This window comes from Pelophylax lessonae (assembly GCF_965119305.1).
Source record: "Pelophylax lessonae genome assembly, chromosome: 5".
NCBI lineage: Eukaryota > Metazoa > Chordata > Amphibia > Anura > Ranidae > Pelophylax > Pelophylax lessonae.
Genome location: NC_138772.1, coordinates 380,682,351 through 380,703,415, shown reverse-complemented (window position 1 = coordinate 380,703,415; position 21,065 = coordinate 380,682,351). Strand labels below are relative to the sequence as shown.

Here is a 21,065-nt window from a genome sequence, read left to right as displayed (position 1 = left end):
AGATGACTGCTGCCTTGCTAAAGAAGCTCAGGGTAAAGGTGATGGACTGGCCAAGCATGTCTCCAGACCTAAACCCTATTGAGCATATGTGGGGCATCCTCAAATGCAAGGTGGAGGAGCGCAAGGTCTCTAACATCCACCAGCTTTGTGATGTTGTCACTGAGGAGTGGAAGAGGACTCCAGTGGCAACCTGTGAAGCTCTGGGGAACTCCATGCCCAAGAGGGTTAATGCAGTGCTGGAAAATGGTGGCCATACAAAATGACTATGCCCAATTTGGACATTTTTACTTAGGGATGGTACTCCATTTTGTTGCCAGCGGTTTAGACATTAATGGCTGTGTGTTGAGTTATTTTGAGGGGACTGCAAATCTACAGTTATACAAGCTGTACACTCACTAATTTACGTTGTAGCAAAGTGTCATTTCTTCAGTGTTGGCACATGAAAAGATATATAATAAAATATTTACAAAAATGTGAGGAGTGTACTCACTTTTGTGAGATACTGTACCTGATTGTGGGATAGCCCCATTTGCTTGAATTGTAATGCCCACCAAATGCGACACATAGCTTTGAATGCAATGTATTGCTGCAATGGCAGGTGTGTTTTTAGATGCACTTGAGTGGTACGGTCACTTGCTCACTTGCCAGGCCTGTCAGGTGGTGGTGAGTTTACCCAGTGTGGGCTACTGCAGCAATGAGGTGGTATGAAAGCATGGATCCAGGAGTATACTTTGACAGGGAAGGAATGTGGGTGGAACATGGAAGGGCACTCCCTGCCTTAAATGGACATGTGGCAGTGGTTTTAGAACCGACTTTAAGGATGTGTGTTTAATAGAGCTTTGGGTATTGGAGTTGGATATTACCTATAGGAGGCTATGAATGAGATAAAGCGAGGTTGCTATTGTTGCAGAAAGTGTCCTGAGCAATACTGTCTGTGGGTGTCCTCTGGTTTATATTTTGCAGGTTGGTGAAACTGCGCAGAATATAATTTTATTAGAAGTTGATAAACAGTTCATTAGTGTGGGCATATTGGCATACACTGAAAATATTTGCACAGCTAACAAGATGTTTACCTTTTTATTTGTGTAATTTGTCCAGACCTGAATTACTATGACGAAACCCTAAGGGTCGGTTCACACTGGTGCGATGCGGGAACCCTGACTCGCATGCAGTTCACACTGCCATATGCAAACTGCTGGGCGTGTCAATACAAAACCAAGATTAGTTTGCATATCGCATTGCGAACTGTCAATTCGGACAGGAATTGGATTGCATGGGTGTAAACACCCATGCAATCCGATTATGGTGCCGACCAAAAAAGGGTCCTGCACGACTTTGGTTTGAATGTGATGCGAATTCTGCCAAACAATCTGGCAGAATTTGCATCGCAAAGACATCGCATGTGACTTGCATAGCAGTGCGGTGCGACTCACATGCAATGTCTTCCATCGCACCAGTGTGAACTGGCCCTAAGAGAAGAAATCTTGATTCAGTTATCATGGGTTAATGCTCTTCTTTGCAGTTTATGCTAAATTAAGCCCCTCCAATGTGTTTTTTTTTTTTTTTATCGGTAGCTTAGTGGTAATTGCTTCATTAAATGTATTTTGAATGCTTCTAGTTGTGTACCCTTAACCCGTGTGTGTGTGTGTGTGTGTGTGTGTGTGTGTGTGTTTTTTTTTTTTGTTTTTGTTCTAAATGGGTACGATGCTTTTGTAATAAAATGAGCCAATGATTATAATAAAGCTGAACTCTAATTTCTATGCATTTTTAACAGTTTAATAATTGTGTGTGGTTCCATAACTACCTTAACCACTTCACTTTACCTCTGGAAGGTTTTTACCCCCTTCTTGACGAGGCCATTTTTTGTGATCTGGTACTGCGTTATTTTAACTGGCAATTGCGTGGTCGTGCGACGCTTTACCCAAATAAAGTTTTGTCCTATTTTCCCACAAATAGCTTTCTTTTGGTGGCAATTGATCACCTCTGCGGTTTTTTATTTTTTGCGCTATAAACAAAAAAAGACCATTTTAAAAAAAAAATCCTTTACATTTTTTACTTTCTGCTATAAAACGCATTCAGTAAAAAAAATCGAATTAATCAATTTAGGCCAAAATGTATTCTACATATTTTTGTTAAAAAATCACAATAAGCATATGATTGTTTTGCGCAAAAGTTAGTGTCTACAAACATGGGATATATTTATGGAATTTTTTGCTAGTAATAGTGGCGATCAGTGACTTTTATAGCGGGACTACGATATTGCTACGGACAAATCGAACACCTAATTGACTTTTGACACTTTTTTTTTTTTTTTTTTTTGGAACTAGTGACACAATGCAACGATCAGTGCTAAAAATATGCACGGTCACTGTACTAATGATGCTGGCAGGGAAGGGATTAACATCTAGGGTGATCAAAGGGTTAAATGTGTGGCCATACTGTGTGTGCTTTTTTTTTTTTTTTTTTTTTTTTTTTTTATGAAGCAATGTGCTGTTTTTTTCTTTCTACATTGCAGGAAGAAAAAAACAGCACATTGCTGCTGTCAGAAGAGAGCCATGCGTTTACATACACAGGCCTCTCTTCAGTAATGTCCAGAGCCAATCGTCGGGTGCCGGCGACCAATTAGCGGCTGGCTCCTGCTGATTGGTTGGTGGTGCATCAATCGCAGCACAGCTGGAGCTAGTGGTGCACCGAAATTTCGGCAACCAAAATTTTCGGCCGAAAATGGGCTTATTCCATTTCGGCGGAAAAAGGGTTAAAGATGCCGATATTAATGATGGCCACTGCGGGTACAGCGCAGTTTTCAAAAGACCCGCCTCTGGCCGGCGGCCCGCCTCCCGGAAATGTCACTACTACTACGATATGCATGAATGAACTAACGCACCGGGCGAGCAGCCACTAATAGCTGTAACTAAGTGAGCGCTTCACTTCCCTATCAGGCGGGTATCTCCGCTGACATGGAAGTGAAGGGCTCACTTAATTATAGCTATTAGCGGCCGCTCGCCCGCCCGGTGTGTTCGTTCATTCATGCACATTGTAGTAGTGACATCAACGGGATGTGGGCTGCCGGCCAGAGGCACGTCTTTTGAAAGGAAGGACACAGGAGGAGCTGAGAGAAAGGAGATTGCATCATTGGGGTGGGTAGGGGCGCTGATGCGGAGAGGGGGGGGGGGGGATGCTGAGGCAGGGGGAGGGGATGCTGAGGCGAGGTTACGAATGGTATTTGTATTATGCAGCATGAGGGGGGTTAATGTATTGCCACTGCTGATCACTGATGCATTAGTGACCGACCAGTGGCAGTTAATTAACCCCTTTGTGCTGCATTAGTGCAACCAGTGTTGACACTGATACTGTTTGCACTAATGCAGCACAAAGGGGTTAATTAACTGCCACTGGTCGGTCACTAATGCATCAGTGACCAGCAGTGGCAATACATTAGCCCCCTCATGCTGCATAATACAAATATCATTGGTAATTAAATTAACCACTTGCCAACTCGTCACAGTACATATACTGTGACAGGGTGGCAGCTACAGGTGTACGTCACTGCCTGTTTCTGGTGTATGCCCCTGTTCTATTCATTTTAAAATCATTTGGGGGAAAAAAGTCATTTTTGATTTTTGGCCAAGGGCATCCTGCATTTTCTGTTAAAGTTTTGGCCCAGAATTTTCATTTCGGTGCATCCCTATATGGAGCAGCACGGGCACGCTCCCTAACCAGATTTGCGTATCACCTACTAGGTACATAATCCAGCACAGAGCGGCCACCTGCCGCAGTAAAGCTACAGTGGTGGTCCAACTGCTAAAATGAATTTGGTCCTATGGATTCTAATCTGTGCCCAAATCATTTTTAATCAGACAGCTGATGTTCTAAAAGCAGTATGGCAATCCACCTGCCATGGTACCTGGTATTGTCTGGCCTTTAAAGTGGAACTTTAAGCTAAAAAATAAAAATGGGTGAACAGGCAGGGTTTTTAATGCAGAAGAGACATGTTTTCTTTCTTCTGCAATAAAGTTACTTACCTTTTTGTCCGCCCCTGTACAGTAAGCTGCACACTAGGAGGCCATGGCATGGAGGCATGGAAACCTGACCATGTAGTTTGATAGTTGATCATAAAGTTCAAATTCATCTGTAATGTATATTTAAAGTGCAGCTCTCATTAATAGCGTTCAGCTTTATTTTAAATTTTTGTCTTTTTTTTTTTTTTTTTTTCCCATCTAATCCATACGAAAAAGATGTATGCTTTTGTTTATAACACATTTTACCTGAGTGATGTATTTTCTTTTCTCCGTTTTTTTTTGTATTGTGTTTTTAACAGACCGCACAGCTGATACCAACCTAACCGGAGTAACTTTGCTGTTTGCTGCTTGTTGCATGTACGCTGGATTGGATGCAGAATTTTTTTATTACCAGCACAGTTTGAATCATTCCAGGGTATGCAGGATGCCTTTTAACTACAGCTTAAAAAATAATTTTGTGTATATGTTTAATATTTTTTTTGTTTGTTTTGATATAATAAAAAGTACTTTAATCTTGTTTCTGTTCATTTAGCCATATTTACACTGTTAAGGAGTATTTGAATATAAATGCTTTGGATAATGCCAGGATCATATGTCTTATTTAATTTGCTCTAAAGTACATGGAAAGTTCTGTATATTGTCCCCCCCCCCCTTTTTTTTTTTTTTTTTTTTTTTTTAACCTCCATCTTTCTATATTGTAGCCCAAATCCTATAAATTACATTGCATTTTCTGATTTGATGTGTGGCGCTGCACACCAAATTAACTTTCTGCTCCACCTGTGACTATTGGAGTACCAGCAGTCACTGGGGAAGTGGCAGGTAACCCATTGTTAATATTTTGGTTGGAGCACTTGTGAACTTATCCTTTAAGACTAATTCCTCTTATATGTTACACCCGTATTCAGGGTGTAACATGTTAGTGGTGCAGCTACCCCTGCGCGCTCTCCAATCCAGGCCCAGGGGATCTTATCCTGATGTCTGTTGCCACAAATTAAAAAAAAGTGGCTGTGTAGAGCTCCAGCCACGTCACGCATTCACAGTAGTCTGTGAATGGGGAAACTAGAACTACTGGCCTTTGCGGCTGTCGGGTTGTAGTTCTTGAGCTGTTGAGTGCTGTGGCAGTTGAAATTGAAAGTTCCTGTCAGTGTGTAACTGAATGTAAGGTAAAATCAGATTGTCCACTAAAGCTGAGTAACCACACAAGGAGGAGACTAGTCCGGAAGGGGAAAGAGAGGCTTGTGTCTACTAGGAAGGCGTTTGAGGTCTCAATTGTTTAGATTGGACAGACACTGGAGTTGATATACTAAAGGCAAATCGTCCATATGCTCTGAAAGTGCAGTTGCTCTAGATCTGAGGGGGAAATGCTAGGAAACTAAACAGCATTTTGTCTTTCGTTCATAGACAGGACACCGTTCCATATCTTCTTGACCCTTGGGTTATGCTGCCCCCCACAGGAGTCTTCTATAGGTCTTCAGTTTTTTTCTGCTAAGTCAGGAGTGAGGACTTAGTTCCTTGCTGGGATCTCTGGTCCTGGCATTTTTTACTTTTTTTTTTTTCTTTATTTCTTATTTTCTGTTCCTGTAAGAACTACAATCAATTTGGTTCCTGAGAACTGCAATCAACTGCCGGATTGGGTGAAGCACTGGATATCCTTACCTTATGGTTTGGCCGCCACACAGCCCCACTGGAAGGCGGCTGGCTGGTGAGTTAAACGCCTCGATAGCCCTGGTCACGACCTGTGTCGCAGCGTGGCTCTGGCCCGCAGCACCCCCATTCCAGGATGGTGCAGTGGGCTGCCTGAAGTGGTGCCCACCCGGTTCCATGGTGTGGTAAGTAGTGTCGTCGTCCCCCTCTCCCTTGGTGGTCTTTCGGGGAGGACATGGGCCCCTCCCTGGAATCGTTGGACCCCCGAATCCCCCCCCAGCCCTACTAAACAGTCATGGTGGTTCTGCTGGCTAAGCTGTCCGAGCTGCTGACGGGCTTCCGCCTCCCCGCTGCCCTGGGTGGTCAGCTCCGCTGAAGCTGATTGGCTGGGCACCCTCAAAAATGTAGGCCACGGCTTGCGGCCTACTGCGCTACGCAGCCGCTTTGGGTGCTGCCGTTGGGGGGTAGCCTCAGTGAGTTTAGCTGAGACTCACAACTCTCTTCCTGGGCATCTGCCGGACTGTTGATCCGGGAAATTGCACCTTGGCCTCCACCGAAATTTAGGCCACGGGCTGCGACTTGTTTGACCATATGGTCAGCCTGGCGCCTCCTTTGAACAGGGTGGTGCCGTGGGGGCGATTCATTTTTAGTGAAGTTTAGCAGGCATTGTGTGGGCGGGGGTATCCTGCCTGCACGTTTGCGTCACGGCGGGCGGTTTTCCCCCCCTCAAGGGGGCTATGACCTATGATGTCCTCTATGGAGGGTAACCCTCTTGTTTTTTATGGGATCATTTAGGTGGTCCTTTTGTGGACCTTTGGCTGGCTCTTCGATTGCTCTGACAGTGAGGTTGATTCCTCTTTTACTGCATGCGCATCAAAAGGCGTTGGCAGATGCACTGATTGTATCTGTGCGGGAAACTTGAAATATGGGGTTGCAGCCGCTGCTGCGTCAGAAGCGCAAGTTTCTTTGAGGCCCACAGATCCTCTAAAGTGGCAAAGGTATTCCCTTTTTTTTTCCCCCACGCCTACTTTGACAAGATTGTCACAAAACGGTGGCATTCTAAACGCAATATGGCGGTGCCTAAAGCATTTTGATACAGTATCCCTTGAGGAGTCTGAGTACATGGGCAGTCCCACCTGTGGTGAACTCAGGTCTCCCTGGCTGAAAAAAAACACCTTTAATTCTGGTGGAGGAGTCTTTGGTTTTTTAAAAGATCCTTTTGATAGGAAAGCCGAGACTTTGGTCCACCACATTGTTAACTGTTGCGGGGTTCGGGTCCTTTGGCCGGTGTTCACCATAGCATTAGTGTTCCTGACTGTCCCGAGTGGGCTAAGCTTTTGCGCCAGGATCTGGAGGGGGAAACTGCTTCCACCTGCATTTGCAAAGCTCGTGGACTATTTGGTCCAGGGGTTTGTCTGTGATGCCTCTCTGGATGCGGCTCCCTTTAGTCTCTGGGCTATCCGTAAAAGCAGTGATTCTTCGGAGCATGATATGGCTGATAAAGGTCTGCAGACCAGATTTTCCAGAAGGCCTTATGTGATGTTCCCTTTGTGGGGAACCACCTGTTTGGAGCCTTTCTGGAAGGATCTCCTCCTGGAGGTTCCATGAGGACTTGGTCTGGTATGCCGAGAGTGGGTCCTTCCAGACCTACAGACAAGCCCTCTTCTGCCATATTGTTACTGTTATTATACTTAATTAATATTATACTGTAATTTTTTGTGAAGAATCAACAAGTGGGACACAATCATGAAGTGGAACGAAATTTTGGATATTTCAAACTTTGTTAACAAATAAAAAACTGAAAAATTGGGCGTGCAAAATTATTCAGCCCCTTTACTTTCAGAGCCGCACACTCTCTCAAGAAGTTCAGAGAGGATCTCTGAATGATCCAATGTTTACCTAAATGACTAATGATGATAAATAGAATCCACCTGTGTGTAATCAAGTCTCCGTATAAATGCACCTGCACTGTGATAGTCTCAGAGGTCCGTTTTAAAGCGCAGAGAGCATCATGAAGAACAAGGAACACACCAGTCTGAGAAATTGTTGTGGAGAAGTTTAAAGCCGGATTTGGATACAAAAAGATTTCCCAAGCTTTAAACATCCTAAGGAGCACCGTGTGTCACGAAACCATGAACCAGACGTACAACAACAGATAAGTGAAAGTAAGAAGGCTTTATTGAAAATCAAGCTGTAAAGCAAAAGTCCAAACGGATGGCAAAACCGAAGCAGAGTCTTTGCGAAGCCAGAGGTCAGGAACCAGGAGGGTAGTCAGACGAAGCTGGGATCAGGAACCAACAGGGTAGTCAGACGAAGCCAGGATCAGGAACCAGCAGGGTAATCAGACGAAGCCAGGATCAGGAACCAGAAGCAGCAGCAGTCTTAGAAGCATGTGAACACAGGAGGACCAAGCAAGGAACTGAAGCCACAGACCTCCTATATATATGAGCTAGGCATCTAGCTCCTCCCAGAGGGAAGGAGGAGCCGCAGGGTGGGAGGCTACAAGAAACCCAGAAACCAAGATGGCCGCCAGCACATGTCAAACGAAGGAGAACAGCAAGAAGGTAAGACCATGACAGTACCTCCCCCTCAAGGGCCCCTCCTCCGTGGAGTAAAGAACGGTTTCTGAGGGAAGCGTGCGTGGAAGGCTCGGAGCAAGGCAGGAGCATGGACATCTGCGGAGGGAACCCAGGAACGCTCCTCTGGACCATAACCACGCCAATGAACCAAAAACTGCACCCGACCGCGGACCAGGCGTGAGTCCAGGATATTGCTCACCTCATACTCCTCACGATTGCCCACTTGGACCGGACGAGGCCGAGGAACCGAGGAAGTGAAACGATTACACACCAGTGGCTTCAACAGGGAGACATGAAACACGTTGGAGATCCGCATGCCAGGAGGAAGCGCAAGGGCATAGGCTACCGGGTTTACCCTGCGAAGCACTCGGAAGGGACCAACAAAGCGAGGCGCCAGCTTGGGAGTGGGCACTCAAAGGTTGAGGTTGCAGGTGGACAACCATACACGGTCTCCGGCCTGGTAGGAAGGAGCAGGCGCTCGTCTGCGATCAGCCTGGAGTCTCTGGCGCTGCGCAGAGACCTCAAGGGACCTCTGGATCTGTACCCAAGAAGCACGTAGGACGGAAAGGTGATCCTCCACAGCCGGAATATCCTGGGGAGAGAATACCTCCGGTAACACGGCAGGTTGGAACCCATAATTGGCCATGAAGGGAGACGTCCCAGAGGAAGAGTTCACCGCCGTGTTCCTGGCAAACTCAGCCCAAGGCAGGAGGTCAACCCAATTGTCTTGGTGATCGGAGACATAGCAACGAAGGAATTGCTCCAAGGCCTGATTGGATCGTTCTGCGGCCCCATTGGACTGAGGGTGGTAGGCCGAGGAGAAGGAGAGATGAATCCCCAACTGGAAGCAAAAGGCGCGCCAGAACCTGGACACAAACTGACTCCCCCGATCCGACACAATCTCCTTGGGCAAACCGTGCAACCGGAAGACCTCCCTGGCAAAAATCGTGGCCAACTCCTGTGCAGAGGGTAACTTCTTGAGAGGAACACAGTGGCACATCTTGGAAAACCGATCCACAATCATGAGAATGACCGTATGGCCTCGGGATGCAGGGAGGTCCACAATGAAATCCATCCCCAGGTGTGACCATGGGCGCTCCCCGGTGGCTATGGGTTGCAGAAGGCCCAACGGAAGGTGCCGAGGGGACTTACTCTGGGCACAAACGGAGCATGCCGCTACATATGCGGCGATGTCGGAACGTAGGGAAGGCCACCAGAACAGACGTGAAACAGCCCAGGACAGCTGATTCTTTCCAGGATGCCCCGCGGTCTTGGAGTTATGGTAGGTTCGCAACAACCGAGTGCGCAACTCCTCAGGCACAAAACATCTGCCGTTGGGTCTCCCAGAGGGAGCACCAGATTGAGCCGCCAAAATCTGCTCACCCAGGGGAGAGGTCAGGCTGGTGCGAATGGCGGCCAGGATCTGATTCGGAGGTATGACCGAAGTCTGAATCTACTCCTCCCTGGACAGGTCGGAGTACTGCCGTGATAAGGCATCCGCCCTGATGTTCTTGGAACCGGGTAGGTAGGAGACCACGTAATTAAAACGTGACAAGAACAGAGCCCATCTGGCCTGACGTGGTGTCAATCTCTTGGCCTCAGAAAGGTAGGTCAGATTCTTGTGGTCCGTCAGGATGAGGACCGGAACCACCGAACCCTCGAGCAAGTGCCTCCATTCTTTAAGGGCCTGCACGATGGCCAATAACTCCCTGTCACCAATCTGATAGTTGCACTCCGCGGAAGACAGTTTCCGGGAGTAAAACCCACAAGGAAGCAGAGGACCCTCTGGTGTTCTATGCTGAGACAGAAGGGCACCTACTCCCGTCTCAGACGCGTCCACCTCGAGGACAAAGGGCAACCCAGGGTTGGGATGCGACAGAATCGGAGCCGACACAAAGGCGGACTTTAGAGCCTCAAAAGCTCGGATGGCCTCGAGCGGCCAGACCTGGGAATTACTGCCCTTTTTATCCATAAAAAGTGTCATTCAAAGTTTGCCACAAGCCCCCTGGGAGACACACCAAACATGTGGAAGAAGGTGCTCTGGTCAGATGAAACCGAAATCACACTTTTTGGCAACAATGCAAAACATTATGTTTGGCGTAAAAGCAACAGAGCTCATCACCCTGAACACACCATCCCCACTGTCAAACATGGTGGTGGCAGCATCATGGTTTGGGCCTGCTTTTTTTCAGCAGGGACAGGGAAGATGGTTAAAATTGATGGGAAGATGGATGGAGCCAAATACAGGACCATTCTGGGAGAAAACCTGATGGAGTCTGCAAAAGACCTGAGACTGGGACGGAGATTTGTCTTCCAACAAGACAATGATCCACAACATAAAGCAAAATCTACAATGGAATGGTTAACAAATAAACATATCCAGGTGTTAGAATGGCCAAGTCAAAGTCCAGACCTGAATCCAATTGAGAATCTGTGGAAAGAACTGAAAACTGATGTTCACAAACGCTCTCCATCCAACCTCACTGAGCTCGAGCTGTTTTGCAAGGAGGAATGGGCAAAAATTTCAGTCTCTCGATGTGCAAAACTGATAGACATACCCCAAGCGACTTACAGCTGTAATCGCAGCAAAAGGTGGCGCTACAAAGTATTAACTTAAGGGGGCTGAATAATTTTGCACGCCCAATTTTTCAGTTTATTTGTTAAAGTTTGAAATATCCAATTAATTTTGTTCCACTTCATGATTGTGTCCCACTTGTTGATTCTTCACAAAAAATTACAGTTTTATATCTTTTTTGTTTGAAGCCTGAAATGTGGCAAAAGGTTGCAACGTTCAAGGGGGCTGAATACCTTCGCAAGGCACTGTATTTCTTTGGCTGTAGATTCAGGTGAAGAAAATCTTGGATAGAGTAAAGAAAGTTATTTACTTAACTCGTTTTCCATGAATCTTACAAGCCAGCTCAAGAGGCACTGCCCACCTGAACAGAAAACGCATGTGCTATATTAATATAAAAAAAGAGGTCTATGCCCCAGCCCTTCCTTTCTAGGTAAATACCATAAACCAATAATGTACATCCAACAACTGCCCTAACAAATCTACAACAATAAAGGAAAAAAGAATGAACACTGTTCTGTAAGATTCCTGGAAATAGTTGACAGATAAAAAAGAAAAAAGCTTGGTTTTCTCTTATCTTTCAGGACAGCTTACAAAGAGGACAGGGTAGTAATACCTGTGTTTGGGGGGGGGGGGGGGGCACCATGGCTTGTACCACCTTCCTTCCAAAGCCTGGTCGCAGCTATATGGGTCGTCCAACCGGTAGTGATGAATGTGGCCATAACCCTTGTGTATTGTGCTCTTTTCCTCATTGGTGATGTCTTCGAGCCCCACCTGATCAGCTTCCTTGCGTTACGCCTCCACCTAACAATAGTGTTTTTAGAGGCTTGCGTCCCTTTCTTATGTGCAGCAAAAAGGCCAAATATGCTTGTCGACGTTCTCCAGTCTTTAGTGCAATCAATATAAGATACAAAACCTCTCATCTTATTAAAGTTTGATTCTTTTGAATTAGAAGAGTTCCCACAGAAGGAGGGAATTGGCACTTTTTGAGACCTATAATTCCGAAGGCAGCTGTGGTAAAAAAAGAAAAAGCTGTTTTTTTTAACATCACGCTTGAAGGACTAACCTTCTAAGGGTTCAAAAGGTTCTCCTAGAAAGGCTAATGAACTGTGGCAAGGTCCCACAGGGGAACGGCTTAACTGTCAGCTTCTTTTTCCTAGCTATCGCAGGTAAGTCTTTCCTAATGAGAGGTTTATCCAAGTGAATTATCAAAATACTGAACAGAGCCACTGCTTGCACCTTTGAGAGCATTGCCCATTAAATTGAGGTCATCTCCATCCTGCGAAAACTTGAGAACCGTTGGAACAACGGTCCCCTGTACTTAAACATTTGAATTTCCCCAACATCAAGTATTAAATTGGAAATGATTTTCTTTGTCCCTTTTTTCCGCAAAAGGAATTTTTTGGATGCCTCCACGAAAGGGATGCATACCTCTACATCAATACTGGTGACAACAGATCCCAGATTAAGTATATCCATTCCATTCTAATTTTTTTATATATATATATATATTTTTTTTTTTTTTTTTTTTTTTTTGAAGCTTTTAAAATTGTCTTGTGTATAGAAAAAAAAGTCAGCACTAACAGATCATTGGCATATAGCAATATAATGTTAGTATACAACCTCTTAATATTAAACATGATTAGAAATATGCAGCACTAAAAACAAACAGAAATGTGAACATAAATAACCAACTATCAATATACTTTTCCAGTGTACACAAAAAACACCAATTCAATATCCTTTCATATGTAGCGTTTACGGTCGATACTCTGGACACCAAGGTCTGAGCAAGCTTGGATGAGAATCCCTGCACACCTAGTCTGGCCTATTCCATAACCAGGCTGTTAAAGTAGTCTCATTGGATTAGGGGGCGGTCACTGACCTTGCTATAAAAAGATTTCATTTAACCAGAAACTGGTTTGGTGGTGCTGATGACATCTGGGGAGCAGTGTAAGCCAAGGCCTTCTCGGTAGGTGGAAATGACTTGTATGGCATGGATTTGTCCTGTCCAAATTTTCAAAAGCATCTTTATATTTAAGGACATCGGAGAGAGACAAAGATCAAACCTAAAATTCCATGGTACTGTGAACCTATGAATTATCTTTTATGACGGAGCCTTTGCATTGGTATCATGTTGCAAATATCCGAAGCTGCATGTTCAGTGGAGTCTCCCGGTGAACTACTGCTGGAACGCCTCATTCGGCCAATACTGGTTTGAGGCACTTGTTTCAAAATATTTTTCCCAACCAAACCACTAGTTGATTTTGCTTTCCTGGCAAGAAGGCCACTATTAACTAGCTGTAATTGGCTCTCTGTCCAGCAAAAAGATTCTTTTGAAAGATGCAACAGGAAAAGGCTTCTGGTGTCCCCTGGGAAGAAATTTAGGCTACTGCTGTCGTCTTGTCAACCAAGTTCACTCAGGCCCCTTTGAAGTAGATACTGAAAGGCTTGCAATGCTAGAAAATGTTTCCTTCAGTTCCAGATAATTGGAGAGTCTGCATTCCACCTGTTTCTTTAGATTGTGTACTCCTGCCATCAGAATCATCCTATCTGCTGGGCTGAGAGGCATGCCCTGAAAGAAGTACAGTAGCGATATCCAAAATTCCAGTTCTTGCTGAATTTGTATATGCACAAAGATTTTTTGATCCATAGACAGCCCAGCTTATAGACTAAAGAAGGCAAATTGAAAACGCCCTCATGTGCCACCTGGCCCACCACTGCCAACAAGATTTTCAAAAGATTCCTAGAGCTGTGCCACTTCTGTAAAAGGCAAACACCTGAACTGGAAGAGACATCTGCCCACTGCAAATCCCACATGCCTCTGGTGCTCAGCCTTGATCTGTACCTGGAAGTATGAGTTGGCAGGTCGATTGACACTAACTGGTCTTCCAACTGCACTATCCCTGTGACTGTCTGCATGGCCTCCATCTTGAACCTCTTGGTGTGTATGTACACATTTTGATTCCTTAAAACTGAAATCGACCAGAAGGCTCCTGCCTTAGGTACTAGACAAACTGGGGAGAAAAGCAACCAGATGACTCTGTCTTTTGTATCCCTGGCTTGATGGTCTTGTAGCAGTATAAATTCTTAAACATAATCTTCAAACATTCTCTCTTCTGAGATCTGTTGGTCATAAATTAATTGGATTCAGTGGTCAACTTTGGAATCTTCCATTGTTCTCCCACTTGACTGTCTTCAGGACCCACTGGTCTTTGAGGATTGTCTTTCAAACCCTCCAGAAGGGGAGGCTACAATCATCAACTTCACTCAGGCCTCCGGCCCCAACTGGAAAAGACTATCTGAGCCCAACTTCAAAAGACCTTTCAGCCATCTTAGCAACTTGCTCTGGACTTGATTTTATGTAAAAAATAACTTTGAAGCACCTCCACTGTGATCTGTTAAATCTACAGCCTGTCCTATAAGACAGTGGTCCTCAACCCTGGCCTACAGGGCCCACTAACAGGCCAGATTTTAGGTATTACCTTGGGGAGATGCAGACTAGAGTACTGCAATCGCTGAGCAGCAAATGATATCACCTGGGATGTATTTCAGTTATCTTGAAAATCTGGCCTGTTAGTGGGCCCTGTAGGCCAGGGTTGAGGACCACTGCTATAAGATTTGGCCTCCTGCACCCTTCTGAAGTTCATTAGGCTTGAGTCAAAGATGGCTGCCTTCTCATACTAGTCTGTGGCCACAGTCCCGACTTTTCTTCTGGTCATTTGCCTTATTGCGTTGTTAAGTGTTTGACCAAACAATAACCTCCAACTATAGGAAATGTTGAAGGCTTGTGTGGACTTGATATCTGCCCTCCAGTGGGGAAGGTAATCCCAATTCTCTCACGGCTGGGACTGAGTGTGCCAGGCTTGTACTAGGTCTATCAATGCATTAACCAGAAGCCATCTGCCAGGTTAAACTCCTCCAGAAACTGTGCCAAACCTTGCAGTTTTCAGTCTTGAATATAATGCCATTTCTAAACCGTTTATATGTTTAAGTGAACAATGCTGCTTGTTGACAGGAAAACCGGTCACTGTATAGATTCCCTACAAGCCTGATGGCCAGATCACCACACTTTCTGCGTTCCATATGTGTTTCTGCATGAGTGTTTTTGATGCGTTTTGCCACTTTCCAGATGTTCAATACAGAAACAATGTAACATTTTTTACTTTGTTGACTGCACTAGAATGCACTGCACTGGTGTGAACTAGGTCATTGGAATCCCAATTAAACACTGTCCATGCGTTCTTGCTGCAGAATAAATACGTACTGGACTGCATCTGGTATGAATAATCCACTTTACCATCTCAACAATATCCCAATTTCTCTGGGATTTAAGTATTCTATAAAGGCAACGGAGATATAAAAAGGCAATTACACTTAATGCGCCAGACATTACAGGGCAGCATCCACTCCTGGAAGTGCAGTGCATAAACCTACATAAGCCATCCTATTTGGATAAAGCTTGGAGAACCCGTTACTGTAAATTGGTCTTCTGGTGAGGTCTCTGCCATCCTTCCTTAACAAGCATTTTACGCTGTGTCCTAAGAAAAGAAGGCCCTTGGAAATATCTGCATGCTTTTGCAGTGGTAGGGATTCTGCAGCGTACTTTCTGCTATAGCCTCCTCAATAGGGCTTAGAATTTTGCACATCCACATCCTTGTGAGGCAATCTGTGCATTCTCATTTCTCTTAAGTTCATTGGCGGACGCAGTTCTCTCTGATTCATATCAGTAGGGTTATACTGCCCCCTACAGGAGTAGGACACTAGGCAGGAAAACGTTCTGGCTATGCCTATGGGCAGTCCCGGAGGGTACACCCTCTCTCTTCCTGCATAGGATGTCAGTTTTTTTTCTGCCTAGTAATGACCTAGTTCCTTGCTGGGATCTCTGGTCCTGGCATAAAAGTATTTTTTATGTAGAATTTTTTTTAGCTAGCCTTTTTTTTTCTCCGGAACTTTTTTCCTGTGAGATCTTCAAGCAATTATCCCGGGCTGGGCGACAGACTGGACCCTATATCCAGTGGTCATCCCAGTCTGGCCAGCGAGCGCGTGCAGGCCTTAGCTCTGCGCTGGGTTGGCCGCAACAGTCCCACTGGACAGGGACTGTGCCCGCGAGTTAAATGTCTCGCCAGGACGCACATGACAAGGTCGAGGCTGATGTCGCAGCATTTGGCCGACAGCCCCCCTACTCCGGTGGGGTGGGGTCCTGTCATGAGATGGCGCCCGCCTGTTTTCCTGGTATGGTGAGTAAATGTCCAACCCCCCCCCCCCCTCCCTGGCAGATTTTGGGGTGGACGCGGGCCCTCTCCCTTGGACGGTTGGACCCTCGCACTCCTGGGTCTCCCTCTGTCCTATTGTGACCCCCCCACCTCTCCATCCCCCCCCCCTTTCCACGTGGGAGACTGTTTGGGCCTACCTGAGCCTGGGGCCTAGTGTGCAGGCCGCATGGGGGGCCGGACGAGTTCGCTGTCCGCGGTGCTCAATGATCGTGCGGGGGGGGCCTTGCTGGGTTCTCCTGAAGTGGATGGTGCGTTTGGGGGGTCCCCCTGGGGGCCCCCGATTGCCGCGATTTTCAGGCGGGGCCACCATTTTGTTGTAGCCTCTGTCTGCTTCTATGGAGGCGGCCATCTTGGTACACCCGTTTTCGGCCATTTTGCTGGAGATTTTTTGCAGTGAAGGCGGTGGTTTTTGGTGGTGGTTGACCGGAGTCTACTTGACCGGAGTGTTGGTCTGCGGATCAAACTTCTAAGAAGGTCTTAATGGATCTCCTTTTTCAGGGGGATTGCCTGTTTGGCGCTGCCCTGGATGACACCGGCTGCCAAGGGTGAGGGCCTTCGACGCAGTCGGGGTTCCTCCCTTTCGGCTCACAAACGGTTTCTTCGTCCCTCGGGGACAGTCGATGTGGCAAAGTGCTTCCTGACTTCCGCGTGGGTTCCAGACGACCCTGGTCTGGTGTACATGGGTTTGGTTTTTTGCAGACCTGCAGACAAGGCCTACTCGGCCTGAAGGTGCTTCCTCTCCCATCTAGGGGGTCGAGGACCTGCGGCTGGCCCGGATCCCAGGCTGACCTGGGTTTAGGAGGTCATGCGGTCCAGTTGCAAGATCGAGTTTCGATCTGGTTATTTCCAATAAGGTTTTTCCCTTCCAATGTACGGCTGTCTCCGGATCGCTTACAGGCGCTCTGTGGGGCAGTTCAGGCTCTGGTTCAACAAGTTGGACCTACTGGTCCTTTTGTTGGTTCCGTGCAGATCACAAATTTAATTTGGTTCGCACGGTGGTGGCTTCACTACATCAGGGTGCTTCCTGGCCTCCATAGACATCAAGCTGCCTACCTTCACGTTTCGTTATATTCTGGACAGATACGGGTTCTCCGTTTTTTGCCGTGGGGAAGGATCTCTTGGTTTGTGGCGTTACCCTTTGGTCTCGCTTATGCTGCTAGGGTCTTCTTGACAGTGTTGGCTCTGGTCCTGGCGCTGTTGCGGCAGCGGGGCGTATCGGCCCTGGTTTCCTGGCTGCTCTGCTTTTCCGTTTGGAGTCCCCTAAGGTGCTGACAACGCAGTTGGTTGTCACCGTGGGAACTCTGGTGGAGTTCAGGTGGGTTCTGAACCTTCAGAAATCATCCCTGGTCCTTTCCATGAGATTGGACTTTCTAAGTCTGACTTTGGACTCATCCTCGTTCAGGGTGTTTCTCCCTCCAGGGTCAAAACTCTTGGCCCTATAGACTGCGGTTGACTGTTGCTGTTCCGCACATGGTCTTCCCTTTGGACCTGCATGCAAGTTCTGGGACTGATGGTGGTGTTTTTCAAGATGGTCCTTTTTCGCTCAATCCCTCTTGGGATCCCCCAGGAGGCACTCCTTCTCGAAGACGACTGGAATCCAAACTCTCTGGACTTGCGGATTCGGCTAGGCTGGGTCTTGCTCTGGAATCCTTCCTCCCCGTCTACTGCACAATTGTCACCACGGATGCAAGCTTGTCCGGGTGGGGAGGAGTCCTCGGCAGGTTTTCTGCTTCGGGAGTATGGTCCCTGGAGGATCCAGGTTACCGCTTATTGTCCTGGGGCTGAGAGCGATCCAGCTTTGTCTAGTTCACTGGATTGGGCACCTGCAGCTGTCCGGTGCACTTTCAATGACTACGCCGCGACCGTGGCTTGTGTCATTCACCATGGGGGCACCAAAAGTGTCCTTGCTGCCTTGGAAGTGATGTTTCTTTGTTGGGCAGAGCACCTTGTTCTGGCTCTATCCGCTGTTCCCTTTCCAGGGGAGAAACAGGATTGGTAGGCGGTTTGCCTCAGTCGACAGGCCCTGGATGCAGGGCAATGGTCCCTTCATCCGGAGTCGTTCCAGCAGTTGTGCCTTCGTTTGGGGGCACTCCGGACATGGGCCTGTTAGCATTGCATCTCCAGGATAGTGCGGAGGTCGTGGCCCGCTCCCGGGACCCTCTGGCGGGTGCAATGGTGGCCTCATGGGTTCTGTCATGGGCAAGAACATTCGCTAGGTTCAACATGTTCGATGCTGAGATGTTTGGCGTGGTCACCTGTGCAAGGCTGACGCCTGGATGGTCGTGAGAGAGTGCTCGCGGATGGGCCGAGGTCAGTTTCAGCTGCTGTCTGCCTTTCCTCCTCTCCTGTTGCTGTTAAGAATCCTTCGCAGGATCGAGGTGGCAGGGATTTCGGTCATTCTCGTGGCTCCGGACTTGCCTCGCCGAGCTTGGTACGCCGACCTAGTCAGGCTTGCTGCTGACACATCCTTGGGTTTCTTCTCTCCGGGGACGATCTCCCGTCTGGCTTTACGTTCGACGGCTTGCCGGCTTGGCTGTTGTAAGCCAGGTGTCAAAGGACGGGGGGTTGTCTGCTTCGGTGATTCCAACCCTGCGTAAAGCGTGGGAAGCATCTTCTATGATGATTTTTTTCATCATATGAGAAAGTCGCGTATTGCGTGGTGTGAGTCTTCTTGGACTCCCCCTCGCTCTTGCTCAGTGGCCAGATCTTGGCTTCCTTCGATGGGGGGATTGATCAAACTTTGGCCTTGAGTACTGTCAAGGGTCGGGTTCGGCTTTGATAATTTTTATTCCACAGGCCGTTGGCCGCCCGTTCCCTGGTGCATAACTTTTTCCAGGGGGTGCGACACTTGGTTCTTCCGGTGCGACCTCCGTCGCCAACTGAGGACCTTGGTTGGTGCAGTCGGTTCTTCCAGACCCTCCTTTGCGAGTATCGTGGGTATCCCCTGCTTACCTTTATTGCAGAAGGTGTCACTCTGCACACGGGGTGTCAGCACTGGCGACATTGTCCTGTCATTCTCCCTATCTGTTGGTTTATGGGGCCAGGTGGTACTTTGTCCGGATCCGTCCTTCCCTCCGAAGGTGGTTTCTAGTGTTCACTTGCACGGGGACATTATGTTGCCACCCTGTGTCCTGAGCCCCCCTCATCCTACAGAATGTGCGCTGCATACTCTGGATGGAGTTCGGGCACTCGAGGGGTACTTGGCGACTACAGAGTCTTCCCGTAGTCAGGTTCGCTATCTGTGCTCATGGATGGCCCAAGGACAGGGCTGCCTGTGTCTGCTGCGACTGTTTCCAGTAGGTGGTGCAGGCTTCTTCATTTATGGGTCAGGTCCTACCTTGCCCTGTTTTTGGCGCTTTCGACTTGGGCACCTAGTGCTTCCTGGGCTTTTTGCCATACAGGCATCTGTGCTTCAGGTTATAGGATGACTACCTGGTCGTTTGTTCACACCTTTGCTATGTTTTATGAGGTGGATGTGCTGGCATCTGCAGATGCCTCTTTTCGGCCGCAAGATTTTTTGCTGGCTGCTGTTTTTGGCCTTCCTTGAGGGTGTTTACTGTTTGTTTTCAGGTGGGCCACATCTTTTGTTCTGATGAGTCCTATGTTGCCTGGTTGGCTGTGTTTGGCCTTGGGGGACTTTTCTGCTGTTCCCACCCCTCATTTTATGGCACTGCTTTGGGACGTCACTACTGATATGAATCAGAGAGAACTGCGTCTGTCAATGAACGATAGAGAAAACTGGATTTTTGACTTACCGCAAAATCCTTTTCTCCATGACTGCCCATAGGCGTAGCCAGAACTTTTTCCTGCCTAGTGTCCTACTCTTGTAGGGGGCAGTATAACCCTACTGATATGAATCAGAGAGAACTGCGTCCGTCAATGAACTTAAGAGAAAAGGATTTTATGGTAAGTCAAAAATCCAGTTTTCTCTGCCACTGCAGCTGCATGCAGGCCCAAAATGCAACCTGAGCTGGCCGAGGCATTTCCTATCATGCTGACAAATGCATGGGAGCCATTGCCACATGGGGTGCGTGGGGAGCATGAAAGCTGCCCTGTGGAGGACTCCATGGGATGTGGATTGTCCGTAGCAGGAGAAGATTGTTGGCGGGTCTTATATTTTTTGGAGCATTTGCTTTCAGGGTCTCTGCTCCCACAATAATGCAAAACATCATTGTTTGCAGGCCTTAAGCACTCTTTTAAAAACATGTCCCACGTTGCCTCCTCCTACCTTTGCTAGTTTTCGGTGCCACTAACAGGTGTGGCAAGCTCATATTTGTACAAAATATATAGAGAAAAATCCTATATTACCTCTCACCAAAAAACATGTACGCTGTCTCTTTAAGACTCATTTGCCTTCATCCACTTACTTCAGAAGCAGCAGCAGGTGAGCCCGGCAACACTTCCAGTGGCAGACAGCAGATGCAGTCAGAGTCTGAGACAAAACCAGTCAGGCCGTCAAACCCACAGGAGTACACCGCATAGCACAGGAGCCAGGACAGCACAGCCAGAGGCAGACAGAAGACAATCAGAATCTGAGACCAAATCAGTCAGACAGTCCAATCTCTAGGAACATACGGCAGCAGGGGAGCAACAGCTACAAGTCCTTACCTGGCAGAACTTGCAGAGCGAGAGAGGGAGAGAAATAATTTTCCCTGCAGACCTCCAAGAGTGTTTACGCCATTGTTTAGTGCCTGGCAGATACCATCCTGTGCTGCCCCTCTCCCTCCTTGCTGTGACATCATTCACAAAGCACTTGGCAACTGCAATCCACAGGTGGCCTGGAGCATGACCAAAAAAGAACACTTCAGCTGGGGGAGGGGTTGTCTTTTATTTAGCTAGGAAGAGGTGGTCCTGTGGGCTCCAGAGGAGGCGTTAACTTGTCCTTTGATGTGAGGTGGGCCAGGAAAATTGGATTATCTGGGTCTGACTCGGGATTCAGCCCTAGCCAGTGTTCCTTTCTCTGGACAAGATCCAG

At 47.4% G+C, this 21,065-nt stretch overlaps 1 protein-coding gene across 3 annotated transcripts in view; it reads left to right on the top strand.

Moving 5' to 3' along the window:
- The window catches only part of SEH1L (SEH1 like nucleoporin), an 81,053-nt gene that overhangs the window by 44,700 nt on the left and 15,288 nt on the right, over nt 1-21,065 (top strand). For 2 of the 3 annotated variants that reach the window (XR_014225367.1, XM_082259804.1), the window contains one exon: nt 4,319-4,536. The exons of the other annotated variant lie outside the window; for it this stretch is intronic. Coding sequence is in view for 1 of the 2 variants with exons in the window: in XM_082259804.1 (XP_082115930.1) it covers nt 4,319-4,331 (13 nt within the window). In the remaining variant the exon portion in view is untranslated. Of the gene's footprint in view, nt 1-4,318; nt 4,537-21,065 lie in introns of those variants that run through there. 3 annotated transcript variants of the gene reach the window in all.